The following is a 22,775-nucleotide window of genomic DNA, read 5'->3' as shown; positions in this document are numbered from 1 at the left end:
TCAACAGTAAGAAGATAATATTTGGTCTATAATCAATGTGATAAGTAAATTTTTCATGAACAATTAATACCTTTAAAAACTCATTTTGCCACTTGCTGTCGACTGAAGATGACGTCACCTGTGCTGAGGAAACCGGTCATGACCAATCATGACTTAGTTAGCTGACCAAACCCAGAAAACAGGTGATTGGTCGTTACCTATACCCTCAGCACAGGTGATGTCATCTTCAGTCAACAGCAAGTGGAAAAAAAAGTTTTTAAATGTATGTCAATACCCTGAGTGGAACTCGAATGGAGTCTGCGTCGGTGTTGGTCCTCAACCAGCATTTTATATTTCGTCCCAACCTGTCGTGATCATCATAAAAGAATGTGACCCTAACGTACACCCAACCCTTGTTGAGGCGAGGCCTTAAAACTGTCACTTCGTTTTGTTTTAAAGACAATCGTTTGCCAATGCTTTGTGGTGAACGAGAGGACTTTTGCCAGTTCAAATTGTTCTTTAATTGATCAATTAAGTGACTCACATCACACTAAATATAGCAACGTTGCAAGTGGCCACCATCTTTTTCTTAAAGGGATACTTGACTCGTTGAGCCATTTTCAACAGTAAGAAGATAATATTTGGTCTATAATCAATGTGATAAGTTCATTTTTCATGAACAATTAATACCTTTAAAAACTCATATTGCCACTTGCTGTCGACTGAAGATGACGAAAATTGGAATAACTTAAATGTAAAACTGTCCAACATAGCCATTTTGACTGCAGAGGCTGCACTCGCTTTAGGTGAAGTGAATTTGGGGACTTCCCATTGCCACAAAAACAAAATGGCGTTGAGAGTCATCTTGCCTTTTGTTCCAAACCGGTCACATAAAAACTCGAACCATAAGCCGAATGAACTTCTTCATTTGGTTGGGAAGTATCTTGCTTCTCTGAAACGGTTGGTGTCATTTTTTCCACCCTCTTTTGTTTTACCAGAAAAATTACCCAAGTGCAGTAGTGAAGCACCCACATTGAGGCAAGGCCTTAATTATGCAATTGTCACCGAAAATGTCACCAACATAAATTTTGCCAATTGAAGTTGTTCTTGCAGTCTGTAATTGATCAATGAAGTGACCAACATAACATCATACCAATGTAGCAATGTGACACCATCTTTGTGGAATTTTCTAAAGATCAGAAAGAGAAAGAGAAAGAAAGAAAATCCTCCAGAAATAGTCAGCCTCATGAGGTGGGCGGCGTTTACGCCGGTGAGTATGCCCCGGCTGAAATGCCGACAGCGGTATTTGAATGCATCGGGAGACGGACGTCTGTACCTCCCTCCTCAAATTTTAAGAGACTGTTTATCTGTGACAGATCCCATACACGAAGACAAAATAAATCAGGCATTTAACAGCTCAGTTGTATTGCAGGACTGGCGCAAAAAAAAATTCTGCCCTGGCATCTTGACTTCGGCCCGCCGGCCCAGCCCGACTCTTGCTCACATCTGGTTCTACCACTGATGTTTACTGATGTTTCATTTTGCTATCTATATTCGAAATGGATTAATGGATTGCTCTTTCTAAATTGTGGGCCAGTCTCTTGTTTCTAAATAATAATTTAAAAAAGCACTGCATCAGCCCCAAAAAAGGCCGGCCCACCAGGCATCTGCCCAGTTTGGCAGATGGCCAGTCCATCCCTGCTGTATTGTGTTTGGTGTGCTCAGAGTCACAACAGCAGTCAATGATTCTGTTGCATGACCCATTTGGAATTGGGGGGGGGACAAGACCCAGGGAAAAATACCCTGAGGACAGCGTGAAAGTGGACTTTCTATTCTTATTGTAGGAGCTTGAAGTGAGTTGTCAGATTAGACTAATTATAGGTGTTATCACCTTTTCTCTTCCAGGTGTTTATTTGCATGTGTGTTTTCATCGATTTTAATAGATCAGTCAGGTTGCTTTTTGGTTGATTACGTTCATTGAAGAGGAGTGAAAGTGGACTTTATAGTCGATTGTGGGAGTTCTCTGCAAGTGTTATTACCCTTTCAGTTTTAGGTTTTGTGTGTTTGCCAGTCTGTTTGTTTTTATTCATGCACACACTTCCTGGTTGACTACATTGCATGAAGAAAAGACGGTGAGAAAAAAAAAAACTTGGGGACAACATGGATGTTGACTTCATAATCCACTGGGCGGTTCTAAAATATAATTTAACTGCGGGTCCTTGTTCCTCAGTCAAGATGCTTCTTGTTTGATTGCATTCCTTTTACGAAGAAGAAAAACGTTATTGTCTTTGTGCATTATATCACAAAATTGTGTTCAGTACTCTTCAGCCCCTTGACACAAAACATTGAAGAGACAAATGGACAATATATCAAAGCAAATTTCTAAAACAACACAACAGAGAAGTAGAATGTTGTACAGTGTAACACACTGAATTAAATGTTCAAACTGTAGCAAGTTGCAGTGGTTTCAAATTTTATTTTTTCTAAAGTACAGTACATTTAAGTACAAATCAATTGTTTTCAACTTTTAAGTACAATATGTTTGCACTTAATCATTTGGAAATGTTTGCTTTCAACCAATAGCATCCATTGCCATTTTAATCAATTTGTGTGCTTCAGACAGCTTTTCTAAAATAGTGCCTGGTTGGGGGCAAGGGGTGCAATAATTGTGTCCTGAGTGGGTTGTAGTATCTGTAGAAATTTGGCTGGTTGGGGGTTCTGGTGTCGATTGTGTGGCTTCGTTTTCTGGTGGCGATGGGGTGGATACGGGTTCCTCAGTAGTCTGGAGGAGTCGTCTACCAATGCCATTGACGCTAAGTTGTTGACTTCCCCCTGGAAGGGTTCCTTAATCAGCGGAGGAGATTGAACAGATACATGACGACAACAAGCTCCAGATGGAAATATTTGCTGCAGATTACTTACCAAGAAGTAGGAGTGCAAAAACCAAAGTTTTGATCATCATCATTATGCCTCTCCGTTCTCTGATGTCACGAAGCAAACCAGGACAAAACAGAAGTTTTAGTTATCGGTCCTGGAGGTCAGAGAGAGAAACTTTTACAAAAACTACGATGCAATGTGTGAAGAATGCTTTAATCGTATCAACCGTCGCAGATCCTGAGGTCCTCTGGCAGGGGGGGGGGGGGGGGGGGGGTCTGTTTTAATTGTTTAGCACCTTTAGTTGCATTTGAATGTATGAAAGGTGCTACAGTGTTCCCTCGCTATAATGTGGTTCACTTTTTGCAGCCTCGCTGTTTCGCGTATTTTTTTGTAGTGCAATTTTGCATGCATTTTTTGTTACACAGCAATGTACCTATTTTATCAAATATTATGAAGGTTTGCACTTTGAGAATGTTTAAACAAGAGTGAAATGTGAGAAAATGTAAATGACTCGATGAGAAAAGTGTATAAATTGTGTGGTAAGAGGTTTTAGAAGCTTAAAGCATTTATAATAAAAGTAAAACATAAAGCTAATTACTTCACGGATTTCATTTATTGTGGGTATTTTTTTTTCACCTAACCCCAGTGGAAAATGAGAGAACACTGAATATAAATAAAGATTGATCGATTGATCGATTGATCGATTGATAAGCAAAAGTAGTGTTTCCTGTACAAATGATCGGAAGAGAAAACTGAAAAATATTCTAAAGTGAAATTCAGCTTATTTCTCAATTTTGTCATTTGTTACTTGGAATTTCTGAAGTGATGAAAAATGACACGTTGTTGGAAGCACTGTAGGAGTGTGAAGGATGTTCGAACCTTTTATTATTATTATTATTGTTGTTATATGAAAAAAGTAAAAGTACTCACCACGCTCAATCAAGTCTGCTGTCAATACCCTGAGTGGAAATCGAATGGAGTCTGCGTCGGTGTTGGTCCTCAACCAGCATTTTATATTTCGTCCCAACCTGTCGTGATCATCATAAAAGAATGTGACCCTAACGTACACCCAACCCTTGTTGAGGCGAGGCCTTTAAACTGTCACTTCTTTTTGTTTTAAAGACAATCGTTTGCCAATGCTTTGTGGTGAACGAGAGGACTTTTGCCAGTTCAAATTGTTCTTTAATTGATCAATTAAGTGACTCACATCACATGAAATATGGCAACGTTGCAAGTGGCCACCATCTTTTTCTTAAAGGGATACTTGACTCGTTGAGCCATTTTCAACAGTAAGAAGATAATATTTGGTCTATAATCAATGTGATAAGTTCATTTTTCATGAACAATTAATACCTTTAAAAACTCATATTGCCACTTGCTGTCGACTGAAGATGACGAAAATTGGAATAACTTAAATGTAAAACTGTCCAACATAGCCATTTTGACTGCAGAGGCTGCACTCGCTTTAGGTGAAGTGAATTTGGGGACTTCCCATTGCCACAAAAACAAAATGGCGTTGAGAGTCATCTTGCCTTTTGTTCCAAACCGGTCACATAAAACTCGAACCATAAGCCGAATGAACTTCTTCATTTGGTTGGGAAGTATCTTGCTTCTCTGAAACGGTTGGTGTCATTTTTTCCACCCTCTTTTGTTTTACCAGAAAAATTACCCAAGTGCAGTAGCGAAGTACCCACATTGAGGCAAGGCCTTAATTATGCAATTGTCACCGAAAATGTCACCAACATAAATTTTGCCAATTGAAGTTGTTCTTGCAGTCTGTAATTGATCAATGAAGTGACCAACATAACATCATACCAATGTAGCAATGTGACACCATCTTTGTGGAATTTTCTAAAGATCAGAAAGAGAAAGAGAAAGAAAGAAAATCCTCCAGAAATAGTCAGCCTCATGAGGTGGGCGGCGTTTATGCCGGTGAGTATGCCCCAGATGAAATGCCGACAGCGGTGTTTGAATGCATCGGGAGACGGACGTCTGTACCTCCCTCCTCAAATTTTAAGAGACTGTTTATCTGTGACAGATCCCATACACGAAGACAAAATAAATCAGGCATTTAACAGCTCAGTTGTATTGCAGGACTGGCGCAAAAAAAAATTCTGCCCTGGCATCTTGACTTCGGCCCGCCGGCCCAGCCCGACTCTTGCTCACATCTGGTTCTACCACTGATGTTTACTGATGTGTCATTTTGCTATCTATATTCGAAATGGATTAATGGATTGCTCTTTCTAAATTGTGGGCCAGTCTCTTGTTTCTAAATAATAATTTAAAAAAGCACTGCATCAGCCCCAAAAAAGGCCGGCCCACCAGGCATCTGCCCAGTTTGGCAGATGGCCAGTCCATCCCTGCTGTATTGTGTTTGGTGTGCTCAGAGTTACAACAGCAGTCAATGATTCTGTTGCATGACCCATTTGGAATTGGGGGGGGGACAAGACCCAGGGAAAAATACCCTGAGGACAGCGTGAAAGTGGACTTTCTATTCTTATTGTAGGAGCTTGAAGTGAGTTGTCAGATTAGACTAATTATAGGTGTTATCACCTTTTCTCTTCCAGGTGTTTATTTGCATGTGTGTTTTCATCGATTTTAATAGATCAGTCAGGTTGCTTTTTGGTTGATTACGTTCATTGAAGAGGAGTGAAAGTGGACTTTATAGTCGATTGTGGGAGTTCTCTGCAAGTGTTATTACCCTTTCAGTTTTAGGTTTTGTGTGTTTGCCAGTCTGTTTGTTTTTATTCATGCACACACTTCCTGGTTGACTACATTGCATGAAGAAAAGACGGTGAGAAAAAAAAAAACTTGGGGACAACATGGATGTTGACTTCATAATCCACTGGGCGGTTCTAAAATATAATTTAACTGCGGGTCCTTGTTCCTCAGTCAAGATGCTTCTTGTTTGATTGCATTCCTTTTACGAAGAAGAAAAACGTTATTGTCTTTGTGCATTATATCACAAAATTGTGTTCAGTACTCTTCAGCCCCTTGACACAAAACATTGAAGAGACAAATGGACAATATATCAAAGCAAATTTCTAAAACAACACAACAGAGAAGTAGAATGCTGTACAGTGTAACACGCTGAATTAAATGTTCAAACTGTAGCAAGTTGCAGTGGTTTCAAATTTTATTTTTTCTAAAGTACAGTACATTTAAGTACAAATCAATTGTTTTCAACTTTTAAGTACAATATGTTTGCACTTAATCATTTGGAAATGTTTGCTTTCAACCAATAGCATCCATTGCCATTTTAATCAATTTGTGTGCTTCAGACAGCTTTTCTAAAATAGTGCCTGGTTGGGGGCAAGGGGTGCAATAATTGTGTCCTGAGTGGGTTGTAGTATCTGTAGAAATTTGGCTGGTTGGGGGTTCTGGTGTCGATTGTGTGGCTTCGTTTTCTGGTGGCGATGGGGTGGATACGGGTTCCTCAGTAGTCTGGAGGAGTCGTCTACCAATGCCATTGACGCTAAGTTGTTGACTTCCCCCTGGAAGGGTTCCTTAATCAGCGGAGGAGATTGAACAGATACATGACGACAACAAGCTCCAGATGGAAATATTTGCTGCAGATTACTTACCAAGAAGTAGGAGTGCAAAAACCAAAGTTTTGATCATCATCATTATGCCTCTCCGTTCTCTGATGTCACGAAGCAAACCAGGACAAAACAGAAGTTTTAGTTATCGGTCCTGGAGGTCAGTGAGAGAAACTTTTACAAAAACTACGATGCAATGTGTGAAAAATGCTTTAATCGTATCAACCGTTGCAGATCCAGAGGTCCTCTGGCAGGGGGGTGGGGGGGGTGGGGGGAAGTGGGTCTGTTTTAATTGTTTAGCACCTTTAATTGCATTTGAATGTATGAAAGGTGCTACAGTGTTCCCTCGCTATAATGTGGTTCACTTTTTGCAGCCTCGCTGTTTCGCGTATTTTTTTGTAGTGCAATTTTGCATGCATTTTCCGTTACACGGCAATGTACCTATTTTATCAAATTTATGAAGGTTTGCACTTTGAGAATGTTTAAACAAGAGTGAAATGTGAGAAAATGTAAATGACTCGATGAGAAAAGTGTATAAATTGTGTGGTAAGAGGTTTTAGAAGCTTAAAACATTTATAATAAATAAAAGTAAAACATAAAGCTAATTACTTCACGGATTTCATTTATTGTGGGTATTTTTTTTTCACCTAACCCCAGTGGAAAATGAGAGAACACTGAATATAAATAAAGATTGATCGATTGATCGATTGATAAGCAAAAGTAGTGTTTCCTGTACAAATGATCGGAAGAGAAAACTGAAAAATATTCTAAAGTGAAATTCAGCTTATTTCTCAATTTTGTCATTTGTTACTTGGAATTTCTGAAGTGATGAAAAATGACACGTTGTTGGAAGCACTGTAGGAGTGTGAAGGATGTTCGAACCTTTTATTATTATTATTATTATTGTTATATGAAAAAAGTAAAAGTACTCACCACGCTCAATCAAGTCTGCTGTCAATACCCTGAGTGGAACTCGAATGGAGTCTGCGTCGGTGTTGGTCCTCAACCAGCATTTTATATTTTGTCCCAACCTGTCGTGATCATCATAAAAGAATGTGACCCTAACGTACACCCAACCCTTGTTGAGGCGAGGCCTTTAAACTGGCATTTCTTTTTGTTTTAAAGTCAATCGTTTGCCAATGCTTTGTGCGTGAACGAGAGGACTTTTGCCAGTTCAAATTGTTCTTTAATTGATCAATTAAGTAACTCACATCACACTAAATATAGCAACGTTGCAAGTGGCCACCATCTTTTTCTTAAAGGGATACTTGACTCGTTGAGCCATTTTCAACAGTAAGAAGATAATATTTGGTCTATAATCAATGTGATAAGTAAATTTTTCATGAACAATTAATACCTTTAAAAACTCATTTTGCCACTTGCTGTCGACTGAAGATGACGTCACCTGTGCTGAGGAAACCGGTCATGACCAATCATGACTTAGTTAGCTGACCAAACCCAGAAAACAGGTGATTGGTCGTTACCTATACCCTCAGCACAGGTGATGTCATCTTCAGTCAACAGCAAGTGGAAAAAAAAGTTTTTAAATGTATGTCAATACCCTGAGTGGAACTCGAATGGAGTCTGCGTCGGTGTTGGTCCTCAACCAGCATTTTATATTTCGTCCCAACCTGTCGTGATCATCATAAAAGAATGTGACCCTAACGTACACCCAACCCTTGTTGAGGCGAGGCCTTAAAACTGTCACTTCGTTTTGTTTTAAAGACAATCGTTTGCCAATGCTTTGTGGTGAACGAGAGGACTTTTGCCAGTTCAAATTGTTCTTTAATTGATCAATTAAGTGACTCACATCACACTAAATATAGCAACGTTGCAAGTGGCCACCATCTTTTTCTTAAAGGGATACTTGACTCGTTGAGCCATTTTCAACAGTAAGAAGATAATATTTGGTCTATATTTAATGTGATAACTTCATTATTTTTCATGAACAATTAATACCTTTAAAAACTAATTTTGCCACATGCTGTCGACTTGAAGATGACGTCACCTGTGCTGAGGAAACAGGTCATGACCAATCATGGCTTAATTAGCTGACCAAACCCAGAAAACAAGTGATTGCTCGTTACCAATATGCTCAGCACAGGTGATTTCATCTTCAGTCAACAGCAAGTGGAAAAATGTGTTTTTAAAAGTATAAATTGTACTTGAAAAATAACGTTATCAAAATATATTCTGGACAGAATAACTTTTTACCGCTGAAAATGAGTATCTCTCTTTTTTTTTTTTTTAATGGAACAAGCACAAGCACCTTTGTTGCGGAACTTTTGCAGCATGTAACGCAAATGGCAACCCCACCTGTGATCGACCGGGCTCACCGCACCAATCCATAATCCGGCAAGCCTGGAAAAGACAAGCCACTCAGAGCCTTTGTGGTGACGTTCCACTATTTTCAGGAAAAGGAAGCCATTTTGAGGAAAGTTTCTTCGCAGAAACTGGTCTCTAAAGATGGGGACGTCATCCGAATTTTTGACTTCACGCAGAGAGTGGCACGGCAGAGAGCGGCGTTCGGCCGGGCGAGGCAGATTCTGAGGCAGTGCGAGGGAGTGAAATACGGACTTTTGTCTCCTGCAACACTGAGGATCACAACCCCGGATGGTGTTCAGCCGATGTTCTCTGACCATGTGAACGTTGGTGAAAGTTGGTGAATCGTTTCCCAAAGGACTGGTGTCGGCGTGATTTGGCAATAGTTCGTATTGCCAGGATATTGAGAGTTCATTAAGTTTTGACAGAAAGTTGATAGTGTTGGTAGGGAGATTTCAATTACATCTGTCTCTTAATTCCTGATTTACACGTATTGATGTCAGTTCTCTCTATATATGTTCATAAGTGATGAGTGCGTGTATATGTATTACTATTTTTTTTCTTGTTCAGTGTTATTGGAATAAGAGTACTTTCTTTTTTCCCATTTATGCTTATTTAGTTTTGAATTATTTTATAATCCTTTGTTTTATTTAATAATTGGTGTCCCTTGTTTTACTCCTCTGTATACTTTTATACATAAAGTCATGGTTTGTTATTGTACAGGGTAATTGGGATGACACTCATTTCTTTAAAGAGTTGTTTGGTCGCATTCCAGAATTTGATACACCCTACCTTGTACTCGGCGGCGACATAAATACGGTTCTGGAGCCTTTATTCGATTGATCCAGAACATCACCAAATCTGCTTCTATCATAAATACCTTTTGTCAGTCGTCTGGAATTATCGACCCATGGAGAACTAAAAATCCCATTTACAAAACGTTTTCTTTTTTCTCAGCAGTCCACCAGACATATTCTAGGATTGGCCTTTTATTTACTAGAGCCAAAATTACGCCCACTAATTAAGTCAAGTAGCTACGAAAGTATTGTAATTTCAGCTCATGAACCTGTAATTATAGAACTTTATCTTAAAAATAGATTGCCTCCTGAGTGTAATTGGTGGTTTAATACTTACTTATTGTCGGATGAGAAACTGCAATTCATCTAATCACAAATAGATTTATTTCTGGAAACCAATCATTTACAGGGTACAAACATTTTTACACTTTGGGAAACTCTTAAGGTTTACATTAGGGGCCAGGTGATTGAATATACTGCCAGTCCCAATAAAGCGCAAATCAAAAGATTAGATGAGTTAACCAAATCAACAAGGGAGGTGGTTCGGCAATGCTCTTCGTCACCTACAGCCGATTTAAGCAAACAAAGGATAGCATTACAGACAGAATTTGATCTTCTAACCTTTAAGAAAGCCAGTGAAAGCCAGTTTTATTCATAATAATTATGATTGTATTATTATTACTCATCATTTATTAATACAAATGTATAATCTTTTTTATGTTATATAATTATACAATATATCATTGTTAATAACTATATCTTAATACAAATATAATGTAAATATATATGTTATATTCATACATACAAATAATAATATTATGTACTTCATGAATTATGAAATATGTCATTTATGTTTATTTGTTTTATTTTTGTTATTATGATTTTCGAATCTCAAATAAATTCAGTCTTCAACGAATTAAAAAAAACTTGAACTAATGCAGGTTTTACAACTTCGTACTCTATTCATAAATTGTTCTTAATATACAATTTATGTGTGTTTTTTTCTAGTTAGGAAACATTGCGCGATTGGTGATCGATTACACAGCCTAGCTTTCATATTGTCCTTATAGAGAGAGCGATTTGTCGGTGTTCGATTGTGTTTGAGTTCCATACGGAAAAAATGGCGGACCAAACGCCAGGAGGTTCTCAAAAGGCTAGCGCTAAGGTGAACTTGCGTTTTCTGTTTGGTTCCACTCCATCACATTAGCGACGTTGGAACATAGGTCGGATTAATGTGGGCCGAACGGTGGCCAAAATGTTAACTATAGGCCGCGTCTGACGTGTACGCCACTGTGCTAACATGCTAACCTCCCGTCTGCTAACCTACGGTTGTGTGGCCACACTTGCTACTGCGTTAGCTTAGCAACGCTAACAATTCCCGGTCCCGAAATTTCAATCCCTTCCCTCTGCAGAAATATTGACTTAAATACACATTACACTGCGTTAATATTAAATGTGTCTTGCTAGTGTTTTTGCAAAGTAATGTGTTTTAAATGTAGATTAGGTTTAATTCAGAGAAATTTTGGCCTTGCAGTGCAGCGGTGAAGGCCCTCCCTCGCTATTTGTGCTAATTACCGCTAACAAATCGAAATTAAAGTGACCTGTGCAATTATCATGACAATGCAATGTGTTAAACTTCCCCATATTGTATCGCAGGTTAAGCAGCGCTACAGCTAGTGGTTTATGTCAGCTGTCAAGAAATCAAGCATATGAATATGACAATTCCACGTGAATCAATCCTGTTCTTTAAGTTGCTGTACGTTTGCATCCACAGGCGCTGCTGGAGAGCAAACTGAAGTCTTTCAGCATTGGCAAATTGTCCGTGGCCAAGAGAACCCTCAGCAAGAAGGAGCAAGATGAGATCAAGAAGAAAGTGAGTAAAAAAATGAAAATAAAAAAATATTCAGGGATACTACCATTCTGACCTTTCTCATGTGTGCTGATACCTCCTTAAGAAGCACTTTTTTTTTCTAGAATTATTTGCTGACTTGCAAATGAAAATATATTTTGTGTTAGCCCGTTGCGGAATTTTACATAATACATATATAGCAAATGACTCTTAAACTTAAAAAAATGGGTCACTGTGGCTCATTTTGCACATACACTATTTTAAGGTAAAAAATGAATCATACAATTAATTATTTATTTGATTCAGGAGGATGAGCGTGCAGCGGCGGAAATCTACGAGGAGTTCCTGGCTGCGTTCGAAGGCGGCGGCGAGGGGAAGATAAAAGCTTTTGTTCGCGGTGGGATCGCAAACGCCACAAAAGGTACGATATTCCTGGATTTTACATGAATGTACAGACCCCCGCTTCATTTAATGGCCATCAGGTTCGTGTGTATGCAAGTATTTTGTTTGAAAGGAGACATGCACCCCCCCCCCCCCCCATTATTTAGTCATTTCATATATATTTTTCCCCAACCAGAGGAGACAGCAACAGATGAGAAGAAAGGCAAACTGTACAAGCCCAAGTCACGCTTTGAGACCCAGACCAAAAGCATCCTGCCGCTGGAAACCCCACCTCAGTTTTTACCCGTAGACAAACGACACGTGAGCATTACTGAGAAAAACAAACCACTGTCTTTTGCTATTGTTTGTTTTCTCTTTTTATTTCTCCTGTTTTGCAGTCTGCCAAGAAGAGCAATGAAAAGGAAAAGAAGAAGAGCAACCTGGAGCTTTTTAAAGAAGAGCTTAAACAGTACGTCCTGGCATTGCTGTCCGTCTTAAGCGGGATATATCAAGATAATCATTTTGCAATATCTGATAAACGGGCTGAAATTCAGCCTGATTGTCTTTCTGTGGTGTTGATTTCTGACATTGACAGCATTTTATTTATTTTTTTCAATTTCCATTCAGAATCCAGGAGGAGCGGGACGAAAGGCACAAGATGAAGGGGCGAGTTAGTCGCTTTGAACCACTGGGCGGCACGGAGGGAAGACGTTCATGTAAGTGTCCCAAAATTTACACTCCGTCTCTGCTTTGGTGGATGGTAGTTTTGATTTTGAATACAATGACAGTGCCTCGCTGATTTGTCTGTTTTTCCCCGTCAATGTTTTGTCATCGGAGTGTAGTTGGGGGGAAAAAAAGCCTTGCCTTTTATGTGTCTGCAGTTTTGGACGACTGCGCGCCCGGTTCGCACGACGTCGGCGACCCATCCACCACTAACTTGTATCTAGGAAACATCAATCCACAGGTATATTCATACAGTCGTGCGCATTATTAGGTACACCTGTGAAGATGTAACCACAACAGGCTGCTGCATGTGAATAGATAATGTGGCATGTTGTTTTTTTGCACTGTACCAAATAGCTGTAAACAACAGTGGCCATTCCTCTAAGACTGCAAGGGAAGCGCAGCTTTTTTTTGTGTGGGGCAATTTTATGATAAATTTTCGCAATTTCTTCTTTTCTTTTTTGATATTTTATAGTTACATTTTAAACAGTTTCTTTTAAACAGACTACTATATGGCTGTTCTTTTAAAATTCCCTGACATTTTTGGCATTTTCATGGAATTTTATGGTCATTTTCTGCTTTTCCCCATTATGGACATTTTATGGTCCCTTTTTGGACATTTTGAGGTCATTTTTAAAACTTTTGCATCTACACTTCGTCTCTCTTTTCAGACAACTTAAAATTTGGACTCTGGTATTTTTTAAATATTTTACTATTATTTATTTAAGGAACATTTTGTCCAAAAACTAAAAATAAATGCTTAAAAATATATAAATTTCTACTAGTTTTTTTTTTGTTGAGATGCACAGGGAGCTGCAGGAGAGGGACTTAAGAGCAACTCGTGGCTCCAAAGCCATAGGTTGCAGACTCCTGGTGTATAAGTTTGAATGGGAGCATGAATATTTGTAAGAAACTACGCTAAAAATGTGAAGATGCGTCACACGCGATGTCCCGCTTTGTGTTAGATGAACGAGGAGATGCTATGTCAAGAATTTGGCCGCTACGGACCGCTGGCCAGCGTCAAGATCATGTGGCCCAGGACGGACGAGGAGAGGGCACGGGAGAGGAACTGCGGCTTTGTGGCCTTCATGAACAGGAGGGATGCCGAGCGGGCCCTCAAAAACCTCAACGGTATGTTGTCATCGTTCAGAAATGTGCTTGGGGTGTACTCATTTGCTTCTTTTTTTTTTTGTGGAATACAGGAAAGCCAATCATGAACTTTGAGATGAAACTGGGCTGGGGCAAAGGCGTGCCCATCCCACCCCACCCCATCTACATCCCTCCGTCCATGATGGAGCACACCCTCCCGCCGCCTCCCTCGGGCCTCCCCTTCAACGCGCAGCCCCGCGAGAGGCTAAAGAACCCCAATGCACCCCTGGTCCCTCCACCCAAAAACAAGGACGACTTTGAGAAGGTAACTCACAATGACAGCTTTTTGTGTGTGTTTTTTTTTTTTCTTCTCATGGGTTTATTTGATCAGTGTTTTGGTTTTAGTTAGACTTTATCATGAGTGAAAGGTAGCTTCTGTTAGCGATCATTGTTGCTTAATTGCATTAGTTTACACTGAATGTTTTTGATTTAATTAGGCTAGTGTCACTATTCAAATGCATTTTTTTATATTTCACATGTTGCCTTGTTAACAATACTCACGTTGTATGTTTATTATCTGATGTGACTTCATATACAGACTCTGTCGCAAGCCATAGTCAAAGTGGTTATCCCAACAGAAAGGTACATGCTTTTTTTCCTTTTCTCCCCCTAAATTGGTATACAAAGTCAGAAACCAAAACAAATGACATCCCATAATAATGAAGCTGGAGAATTTGATCACTGCATGCTACAGGGGGCTGGTCGGTGTGTGAGAGCAATGGTTGAGGTCATCAACTCTTCAAACACACGCACGCACACACACGCGTGGTATTTATTATCATTCAAACTCACCAATACAGTACTTGGAACCACCAAAGTGGAATGTTTCAAATTTGGATTTTGACCAGAATTTGGTAAAAATATAACAATTACCAAAATAAGCGTAATTGATCATGACTAGAATGAAAAGGTAAGCCATAAAAAAACAACACTTTTCTCTGTCTGACATAAATTCTAGAGTCTATTGGCCTGCTATTAAAATTTTATAAAGTGTTTTTAGACAGCCATACCTATTTTAAGCACTTGTGTGTAGGGTACACGATATTACTTACTTAAGAACAAATATCAGCACAAATAATCAAGGGCTGAAACGAGTACAGTACTCGAGTACCTTGAGTACGAAAAATCCTCTGGCTTTTTCCTGCCTCGAGTACTCGTTTAATTAAGGCTCTAAGCAACGCACGTGAAACAAAACGGCTCGTTTACAATCCCCGACTGGCTGCAAGAAATTGTAAACATAAAAAATATATATTTTTTGAACTTCTACGCAAAGGAATAGAATGCCTTAAAAATGCCCTATTTGCATTATTTTGCTGGTCAACTGCTCCAAATTCATAAGCGCACAACCACGACCCTGGCATATAATGTAAGTGTACAATTTAAAAAAACAAGAGAGACCAATTGGTTTTTAATTTTTTAGTAAAAATGTCTTATTTTTTGGTATGCACTTTAAATTACTCTTCATCCAAGCAAAAATATATTTCATCCAAATACTCGAGTACTTGATAGAATTTTCAGTCGAGTATTCAAATACTAAAATACTTGATAGCTGCAGCTAAAATAATTACAATCAGTCCTCAGAGATGCAGCAAAATGGTTCTTGCAATCTTGACAAAATACTCATATTGTTAAAAAACGCAAACTTTTCTTGAATCATTCAAATTTATTTGAGCATTTTGACCTTCATTTGCATGTTCTTTGAATGTAGCCTGGAACATAAGGTATTTCATTTGTGTGTTTTCACAGTCTGACCACTAGGGGGGCACTGTGTCAAATGATACCACTCCATTAACAAAATAAATCCCAAATTAGTGTTGACATATTTTTCCCTTAAAAATCTGTACAAGAGAATATATATTTTTCAAACCTGATCTTTTTCTCCTGATTCCGATCAACTGAAAACAACAGAGTTTGTCAATACTGAACAGATTGCGTCCAACTTTGAAGGTTCCACTGTATTCTTCCGACACATTCATTTGCCGCTCATTTTTTAACACGGTCCACCTGAAATCGTAGCCGTTCACCGCCGCCATCTGACCATTGCTCACGTTTGCCGGCCTCCCTTCTGGCCTCTGTCACGCCATTGGGACCCTCAAGTCAATCCGGCCCCACTGCCAAATCCAAACAAAGCCACTATGACTTAGACTAGCCATGACCTTTGACAATGGCCTTGGTGAGCAGCACACGTTGAACTGTCTGCGGCAGCGCGGGACCCGAAAAAGGCGTCATGGGATGGATTTGGAAAGTATTCGGGATTGTACCCCGCCATTGGTACGATCGGCTCCAACACCAAGTAATTGTGATCTGTGTTGACTTCATGACATGACTCCTATCAGTCCAATTTGGCCACTAACGCCCCAAAAAAATGACCGCCAGTGATCCACTCGGCATTCCCTCACACACTACATCAACACCAGTCAGAGGAGCAGTGTGACACGCCGCGAGGCCACGTGTGGACAAACTTTTGCCGAAAGCGGTGTCCTGTCGGTGTGTCACCTTCCCAAGTGTCTTTGGAAGAGTCTGAGTAGTTTATTCAAATCATTCAAATCAATATAGACATCACTAAGTTGCACACAAATCTCACTTGATATTTAGTCATTTTGTTTGGAATTTATGCTTGGTCACATGATGCATTTTGAACGTTGCCTCTCTGTTAAGATGCAGTTTATTAGGATGAGGTCGCTCTATTTCTTCATTGAGGCAATTAGATTCCAAAATATTTAACAATAAATAATGCAGTTTTGAATAATATATACTTATCTAGAATAGAATTTTAAAAAATGGATGGGTTTAGAAAATGTTACTAAAATCGATACACTACCACAACACAAAGGGAACATTAGACAATTGAATATAACATAATTTCAAAACATTAAAACAGTACAAAACAAATGACACTAAAATAAGGGCTAAATTGTCGCGCTGTTAGGTATAAAAACTTTTCTGACCGATCGCCGATCTTTTAAAAAGGTTGATGTGGCAATCCCGATTTTTGCTGATCCTAATTTTGTTTTTCATAACAAGCAGCATACACCTGCAGTTTTCCAATCCTATTTTATTGGAGAACATTGAACATTTTCTGTGAAATAATACAAACGGGTTGGTTTAACTGCACATGAAGTAGCTCTCTCAAATAAAAATGAAAAACCTATTAGTCATCTCAGGAGAAGAGGACAGCGAATGATTTTTTTTTTCTTCTTTCCCCCCAGACCTTTAAGGAGAGAGATAATATCAGTTTATTTTTTAATGCAAATTTAAAAATGGATAACAAAGGGGCCTGTTGACTATCAACGTTGAACTATTCTGTTGCTCTCTTCCCCTTGGCAGTACTCAATCAGATCAACAAATGTTATTAGTACTGAATTGTCATTTGAGAGGCAGCCGTTCAAAGCGTTCCAACCTGCTGAGCATAAATAGAAGTGATTAGTGTAGCTGTTTAGACTTCCCAGCCGGTCTGAATCCGTTTGCTTTAACTGTGTCTTTCTTGTAGGAATTTGCTCTCTCTCATCCACCGAATGATCGAGTTTGTGGTGCGTGAAGGCCCAATGTTTGAAGCCATGATCATGAACCGGGAAATCAACAACCCCATGTACAGGTCAGCCGGCCCGCCCCCTCATACAAACTCATCATCCTTTCGTGTTTTGACATTTTGGATTTGTCTGCTCTCTTGAAGGTTTCTGTTTGAGAACCAGAGCCCAGCGCATGTTTACTACAGGTGGAAGCTCTACACCATACTGCAGGTTCGTAACCCTTGTACATTCTGTTCCATTTGCTTTATCAACTTATTCACTCGCAGCCATTTGCACTGAAGCAACCCCCGTCCCTCCCTAGTTTTCAGGGTGGCTCTGTTAGTTTATATTGGTTTTAGTTTTTTTTTGTTTGTTTTTTATCCTTAGTTTAGTTTTAGTTTTTTTGTTTCAGAATTAGTTTTTTTATGTGTCTTACTTGTGTGCAATATTTAATAAACACCATAGTAAAATGAAAAAATAACACATTTCTTACCTAGCGTTGCATTTTGGTTGAGTTAAATGAAAAAGCCGGCGAGCTGAGCCAAAAGTCAAGCAGGCAAATTTGTCACCTAGGAGTGACATCATCTGAAGGTGCTTTTCTATTGGCTGCTGCTAGATGACATCACTTCAGTCTTTATTCCGGTTAATATTGAAATAAAAATACTAGAGCTGTCAAATTTTTTTTAAAATCAGATTAATCACATTTTAGCATTCTGATAAATTACGATTAATCGCCTAGTAAAAAAGGCTTTTTTTAACAACCCCCCCCCCCCCCCCACACACACACACACACACACACACCAAATTAGAAGTGCACCGGTAATGTGTTAATTTTTTTGACATTTAATGTTATGAGGACGTCTTCAACATTTTTTGATCCACTGCACACACTCCTTTTTTTCTAATCAGTTAATTACTTGCATAATTTAAAAAAAGGGGAGGGGGAATGACCCCGATATTTTGACGTGAACAAATATTCTAAATGTAATACGCAAACATTCATTAAATGCATGAAATTATGTTTATTGCTCAAACACATGTGCTACCTTAAATGTAGCCGTCCGCTGTCACGCTAAAGGCTAATCTATGGTCAAAATTAATAGTGCAATTAATCTGCGTTAATTCATGATTAATGCGAAGGACATTTTCGCTATAATTCTAGTTGTAGTTCGTTTTGTAAACATAAAATGTAGTTTCAGTTTTTTATTTGATTTTGTTAACGAAGTTGTTTTTTGAATTTTTGTTAATTTTTTCGTTAAAATAATCTTGCTTGACCCTTGCTGATCTCTTATACTTTGCTGCCACCTGCTGGCCATTTTTTGTAATGACTACCATTACTTTAAGCGACCTCTTCATGTCTGAAGCTGTATCAAAGCCTTCTTCTGTATGCTCTAGCATAAAAAAAAACATTTTGGGAGAGAAGGACCAAGTATTAAAAAAACATATTTATATGTTTTTGCGTTTGAATGAGTGAAAAGAAACTTTGGAACATAGTCACATTCAAACATCCAGAGGATGTCGGCAGTTTGATTTTGACCTTCACGTTACATGACGACGCTTCCAGGGCGAAGCCCCAGTCAAATGGCGAACGGATGACTTCAAGATGTTCAAGAACGGCTCCCTGTGGCGCCCGCCGCCTCTCAACCCTTACCTCCACGGCCCGTACGACGATGGCGATGACGAGGAGGAAGAGGAGGACTCGCTCAAGAAAGGCTGCTTGAAAGAAGAGTAAGACGCAACATACGACGAGTGTTCCAAATGAGCTCATTTCCAGCACAACCATGTCCCGTGCCATTTTCGCAGCGAGCGAGACAAGCTGGAGGAGATGCTCCGCGGGTTGACGCCCAGGAGGGGCGACGTCGCCGAGGCCATGTTGTTTTGCCTCACTCACGCCGAGGCCGCCGAAGAGATCGTGGAATGCATCACCGAGTCGCTCTCCATCCTCAAGACCCCTCTCCCCAAGAAGGCAATTACACAGACGTATTCAAATAAGACGACTACTTCCCCGAATCGTCCTCTAATCGATGCCGTTTGTCGTCGTTTCAGATTGCACGGTTATATCTGGTGTCGGACGTGTTGTACAACTCTTCTGCCAAAGTAACCAACGCCTCCTACTACAGGAAATAGTAAGTTGGTGTGATTTGCTTAACTCTTTTACCGCCATTAAAGTCAACTATGTTTTTTGTTTTTTTTCCTCAATTGGCAGTGCAACGTCTTGTGCAACGCTGCTTTGTTCATGAGGTTGTGAAAATCCAAAAACAAGCATTAACTATGGCCAGCAGATGGCAGCATTGCATCTCTTTTAAATGGGCTCAGGGGTGTTAAATGACATGAAAACATGGCGGATCTTAGGAAATAGAACGTTTTCAAGGATGATGTGAATGATCAAAGCGTTTTGTCCGGGTCATCTTCCGCGTGACCAAAAGCGACGCTGTACACGCTCCATCCTGGTCGCTTTTGGTCACGCAGAAGATGACCCAAAAGTACATTAACCTTTTTGAAAGAAAATAAAAAGTTGCTTCCTCTCGCAGAATAAACTTTTGTGTTATCTCGCAATTATTGCGTGGGAACACGAAAGTATTTTTTCCCTCCTACCATGTCACCTCAGGGGCGGCGTACTTTTTAGTGCGCACTTTGTGTTTAAAATCTCTCCTTTTTGTCCTTGCCTCCTCACAGTTTTGAAGTGAAGCTCAGCCAGATTTTTGCAGATCTCAACGCCACGTACAAAACCATCCAAGGTCACCTCCAGAGTGAAAACTTCAAGGTACGCGCAGGGGAAATGTGAATAAAACGATCCCATCGAGTTGGATTGTGTGCTTTTCTGCCATTCAGCCATCTTGTCTCCGTGGTTACAGCAACGAGTGATGTCATGCTTCCGCGCGTGGGAGGACTGGGCCGTGTATCCTGACCCCTTCCTCATCAAGTTGCAGAACATATTCTTGGGTCTTGTCAATCTGACGGTGGAAAAGGAGCCTGTCGGAGTTCCTGTTGAGGTCAATGAAGTTGACGTGGTTGATTACGACGATTGCGGCTTGCAACTCGTCTGGTCTGAATTGATGATTGCCAACCTAACTAACACCGGATCATGATTTCCGCAGCCCGAGCCCACGGAGGACATCGACGGCGCGCCAATCGGCGGCTACGTGGACGGCTCGCCCATCGAAGACGTGGACGGACTGCCCATCGACGCCGGGCCCATCGACGGAGCCACGATCGACGGCGCCACCATCGACGGAGCCCCTCTGGACGACCTGGACGGCGTTCCCATCAAGCCTATGGAGGAGGACATCGACGGAATACCTTGTGAGACTTTGATTTTTATTTGATTTCACATCAGATTTCACTTATTACAGTAACATAATAAATATCTGTCTCTCTCTTTTCAAGTTGACCAATCCAAGGAGGCAACTTTCAAGGTGGCGCCCTCAAAATGGGAAGCTGTTGACGAGTCAGAACTGGCATCTCAAGGTGAGCTGCGTTAAACTTGTCATTTTTAAATGCAGTCACAAGTTGATGTGTCTTAAGTGCACATCGTCTTTTGTTTGGCCTTCAGCTGTGACCACCTCAAAATGGGAAGCATTTGAGCAGCCCGAAGAACCGAAAAGGTACGAGGAGGGGTTATTATTTTAGACGCTGGACAGCACTCGCCTGTATTCCGTTTAAACGGACGTGCGCTGACTTGAAGGTATGCGGAGAACAGCGAGGACGAGAGGAGTCCCCGCTCGGCGACGGCCACGCCGAGCTACTCCAACCCCGGCAGGGACGACGCGGACGTGAAGGCCAAACTGTCCGAAATGAACGAGGAGAAGCGATCGAAGCTACGGGAGATAGAGGTGAGAGGTGAAATGCAATGAGATCACAGGTCGCAAAAGATTGACCCGTTTTGTATGATTTTTATTTTTTATTTTTTTCAAATAAACGTGAGAGCGGCGCATTTTTATTTGATATTTTAATTCTATTTATATATTTAATTTTTGTATTTATTGCCACATTTATTTTTGTTTTTTTTGTTTTTGTTTTTTACTTTTTTATTGTTTTTATTTATGGTTTTATTGTTGTTTTTATTTTTTTATATCTGTTTTTATTTTCACTTTGATTTATTTGTAATTTTGGCAGTTTTGGTCCTCCATACGCCACCATCTTGTGGCAGCCATTATTCGCAGTTTTGCTATTTGCGACAGGGTTTGCCACAAATGGCAAGAGAAACGCTATACACGCCATTAAAAAGCACATTTTCCACAATATCTGCCCTTGGACTGTGGTAACAATCAACTGTTTGTCAAAATTCGCTTCCAGGTGAAGGTCATGAAGTTTCAAGATGAGCTGGAATCAGGGAAGAGGTCGAAGAAACCCGGTCAGAGTTTTCAGGAGCAGGTGGAACATTACAGGGACAAACTACTGCAGAAGGTAGGAAGGATTCAGAATTTGGGCATTTTCGTCTGGGAAAAATTAGGAATCTTAGAAAAATGTGGATTTCTAGACGGAATTTCAGTTGGAATGTTACGATGGTTCGAATTGGTTGAGAAAATAATTGTAGAAGGAGCAAGTAAATATGTCAAATGTTTGGACATTTTTATGGTGAATATAGAATAAAAAAATTCCAAACATTGCCAATAGAATTATTTATATGGTTGAGAAATGTGGAAGTAAAAACACCTCCAATGTTCACTGTGCTGCTGCAGGAGAAGGAAAAGGAGAAACAGGAGCGGGAGAAAGAGCGGGAGAAGAAGGACAAAGAGAAAGCAGACTCGAGGTTGAAAGACTTGAAGAAGGAAAAGGAAGATACGCCAACCAGGAAAGACAAGTGAGTCAAACGTGCGCTCGTTGTCCTTCTTAAAGCGATCGCTGAGGCCGCGCTCACTTCCCGCCTCGACAGGTACTCGTCCCCGGCCGTCGATAGGAAGCGGCGACACAGCAACTCTCCCAGCCCCACGCGTGGCGGCAGCAGACGGGGCCGCTCGCCGTCCCCCCGCTCGGAGAGGTCCGAGCGCTCGTACTTGAAAGACTCGTCTTCGCGCTCATCTCACAAGGACTCCCCGCGCTCATCTGTCAAGAAGTCCTCAAAGAGGTACCACACAAAATGGACGCCTTGTGTGTTTATTTATGTGACAAAGTAGCACCAAAAAAAAAAATCAAAATGGTGGACTAAACGGAAAAATGGGCCAGGTTATTTTTATACGCAGTTCTAAATACTGGCACACGTTTCATTCTTCTTTGTCCTACCAGGTCTCCGTCGTCACCTCACACACCCAAACGGTCGCGGCGGTCGCGTTCCCGGACCCCCAAGAAGTCGACCAAGAAGTCCCGCTCCAAGTCCAGGTCCCCGCACAGCCGATCTCACAAGAAGTCCAAGAAGAGTAAACACTGACGCCGACGACTACCTTTAAAAGCACCGCCACTGCGTCACATTTGTAGTTTAACGGGGCCGTTATGACAATGAAGCGTTTATGGGCAGGCGGGGGTCTCCTTACTGTTTTATATTGTACAAAAATGTTCTTGTGTGTGTGCGTCCCCCCCCACCAAAACACCTCAGTGGAATTGATAGTGTAATGACAATAGTCCACCATGAATTCATGCTGTCATTTTCTGTTTTTGTAGTCCTCATTGAAAATAATTCCTAATAAAAATTTCATTTCCAATCTGCTTACGT

The 22,775-nt window shown here is 40.3% G+C and overlaps 1 protein-coding gene and 3 long non-coding RNA genes across 6 annotated transcripts in view; 2 read left to right on the top strand and 2 right to left on the bottom strand.

Moving 5' to 3' along the window:
* Positions 1–8,957, top strand: part of LOC147155850 (uncharacterized) — a 31,251-nt gene extending 22,294 nt beyond the window's left edge. Inside the window, exon 3 of the long non-coding RNA XR_015091935.1 lies at positions 8,656–8,957. This is a non-coding gene — a long non-coding RNA (uncharacterized LOC147155850). The remainder of the gene's footprint in view (positions 1–8,655) is intronic.
* LOC147155852 (uncharacterized) lies at positions 2,436–3,892 on the bottom strand. Of its 2 annotated transcripts, none has more exons than XR_015092010.1 (3): positions 3,787–3,892; positions 2,902–3,010; positions 2,436–2,823 (listed from the first exon to the last, which is right to left on the bottom strand). It is a non-coding gene; the product is annotated as an uncharacterized LOC147155852 (long non-coding RNA). The 2 variants fall into 2 exon arrangements; XR_015092009.1 differs by having other exon boundaries at positions 2,902–2,960; positions 3,787–3,884.
* On the bottom strand, positions 5,975–7,413 carry LOC147155851 (uncharacterized). Of its 2 annotated transcripts, none has more exons than XR_015092020.1 (3): positions 7,329–7,413; positions 6,441–6,499; positions 5,975–6,362 (listed from the first exon to the last, which is right to left on the bottom strand). It is a non-coding gene; the product is annotated as an uncharacterized LOC147155851 (long non-coding RNA). The 2 variants fall into 2 exon arrangements; XR_015092021.1 differs by having other exon boundaries at positions 6,441–6,549; positions 7,329–7,372.
* Positions 8,958–10,602: 1,645 nt separating the features above from the next.
* u2surp (U2 snRNP-associated SURP domain containing) lies at positions 10,603–22,768 on the top strand. Its single transcript, XM_086066131.1, has 25 exons — positions 10,603–10,679; positions 11,289–11,387; positions 11,670–11,784; positions 11,941–12,065; positions 12,143–12,213; positions 12,372–12,460; positions 12,626–12,708; positions 13,433–13,598; positions 13,670–13,881; positions 14,155–14,198; positions 17,107–17,211; positions 17,290–17,356; positions 18,690–18,853; positions 18,929–19,091; positions 19,172–19,251; positions 19,802–19,889; positions 19,981–20,118; positions 20,224–20,428; positions 20,513–20,593; positions 20,679–20,730; positions 20,811–20,958; positions 21,422–21,532; positions 21,808–21,929; positions 22,002–22,193; positions 22,352–22,768. Exons 1-25 carry the CDS (start codon positions 10,635–10,637, stop codon positions 22,491–22,493), a joined length of 2,907 nt encoding a protein of 968 aa, XP_085922257.1. The 5' UTR covers positions 10,603–10,634; the 3' UTR covers positions 22,494–22,768.
* The last annotated feature ends 7 nt before the right edge of the window (positions 22,769–22,775 follow it).

This window comes from Leptonotus elevatus, chromosome 21 (assembly GCF_054856555.1).
Source record: "Leptonotus elevatus isolate MCC_2025b chromosome 21, RoL_Lele_1.0, whole genome shotgun sequence".
Lineage (NCBI taxonomy): Eukaryota > Metazoa > Chordata > Actinopteri > Syngnathiformes > Syngnathidae > Leptonotus > Leptonotus elevatus.
This window is presented reverse-complemented; position numbering and strand designations above follow the sequence as displayed.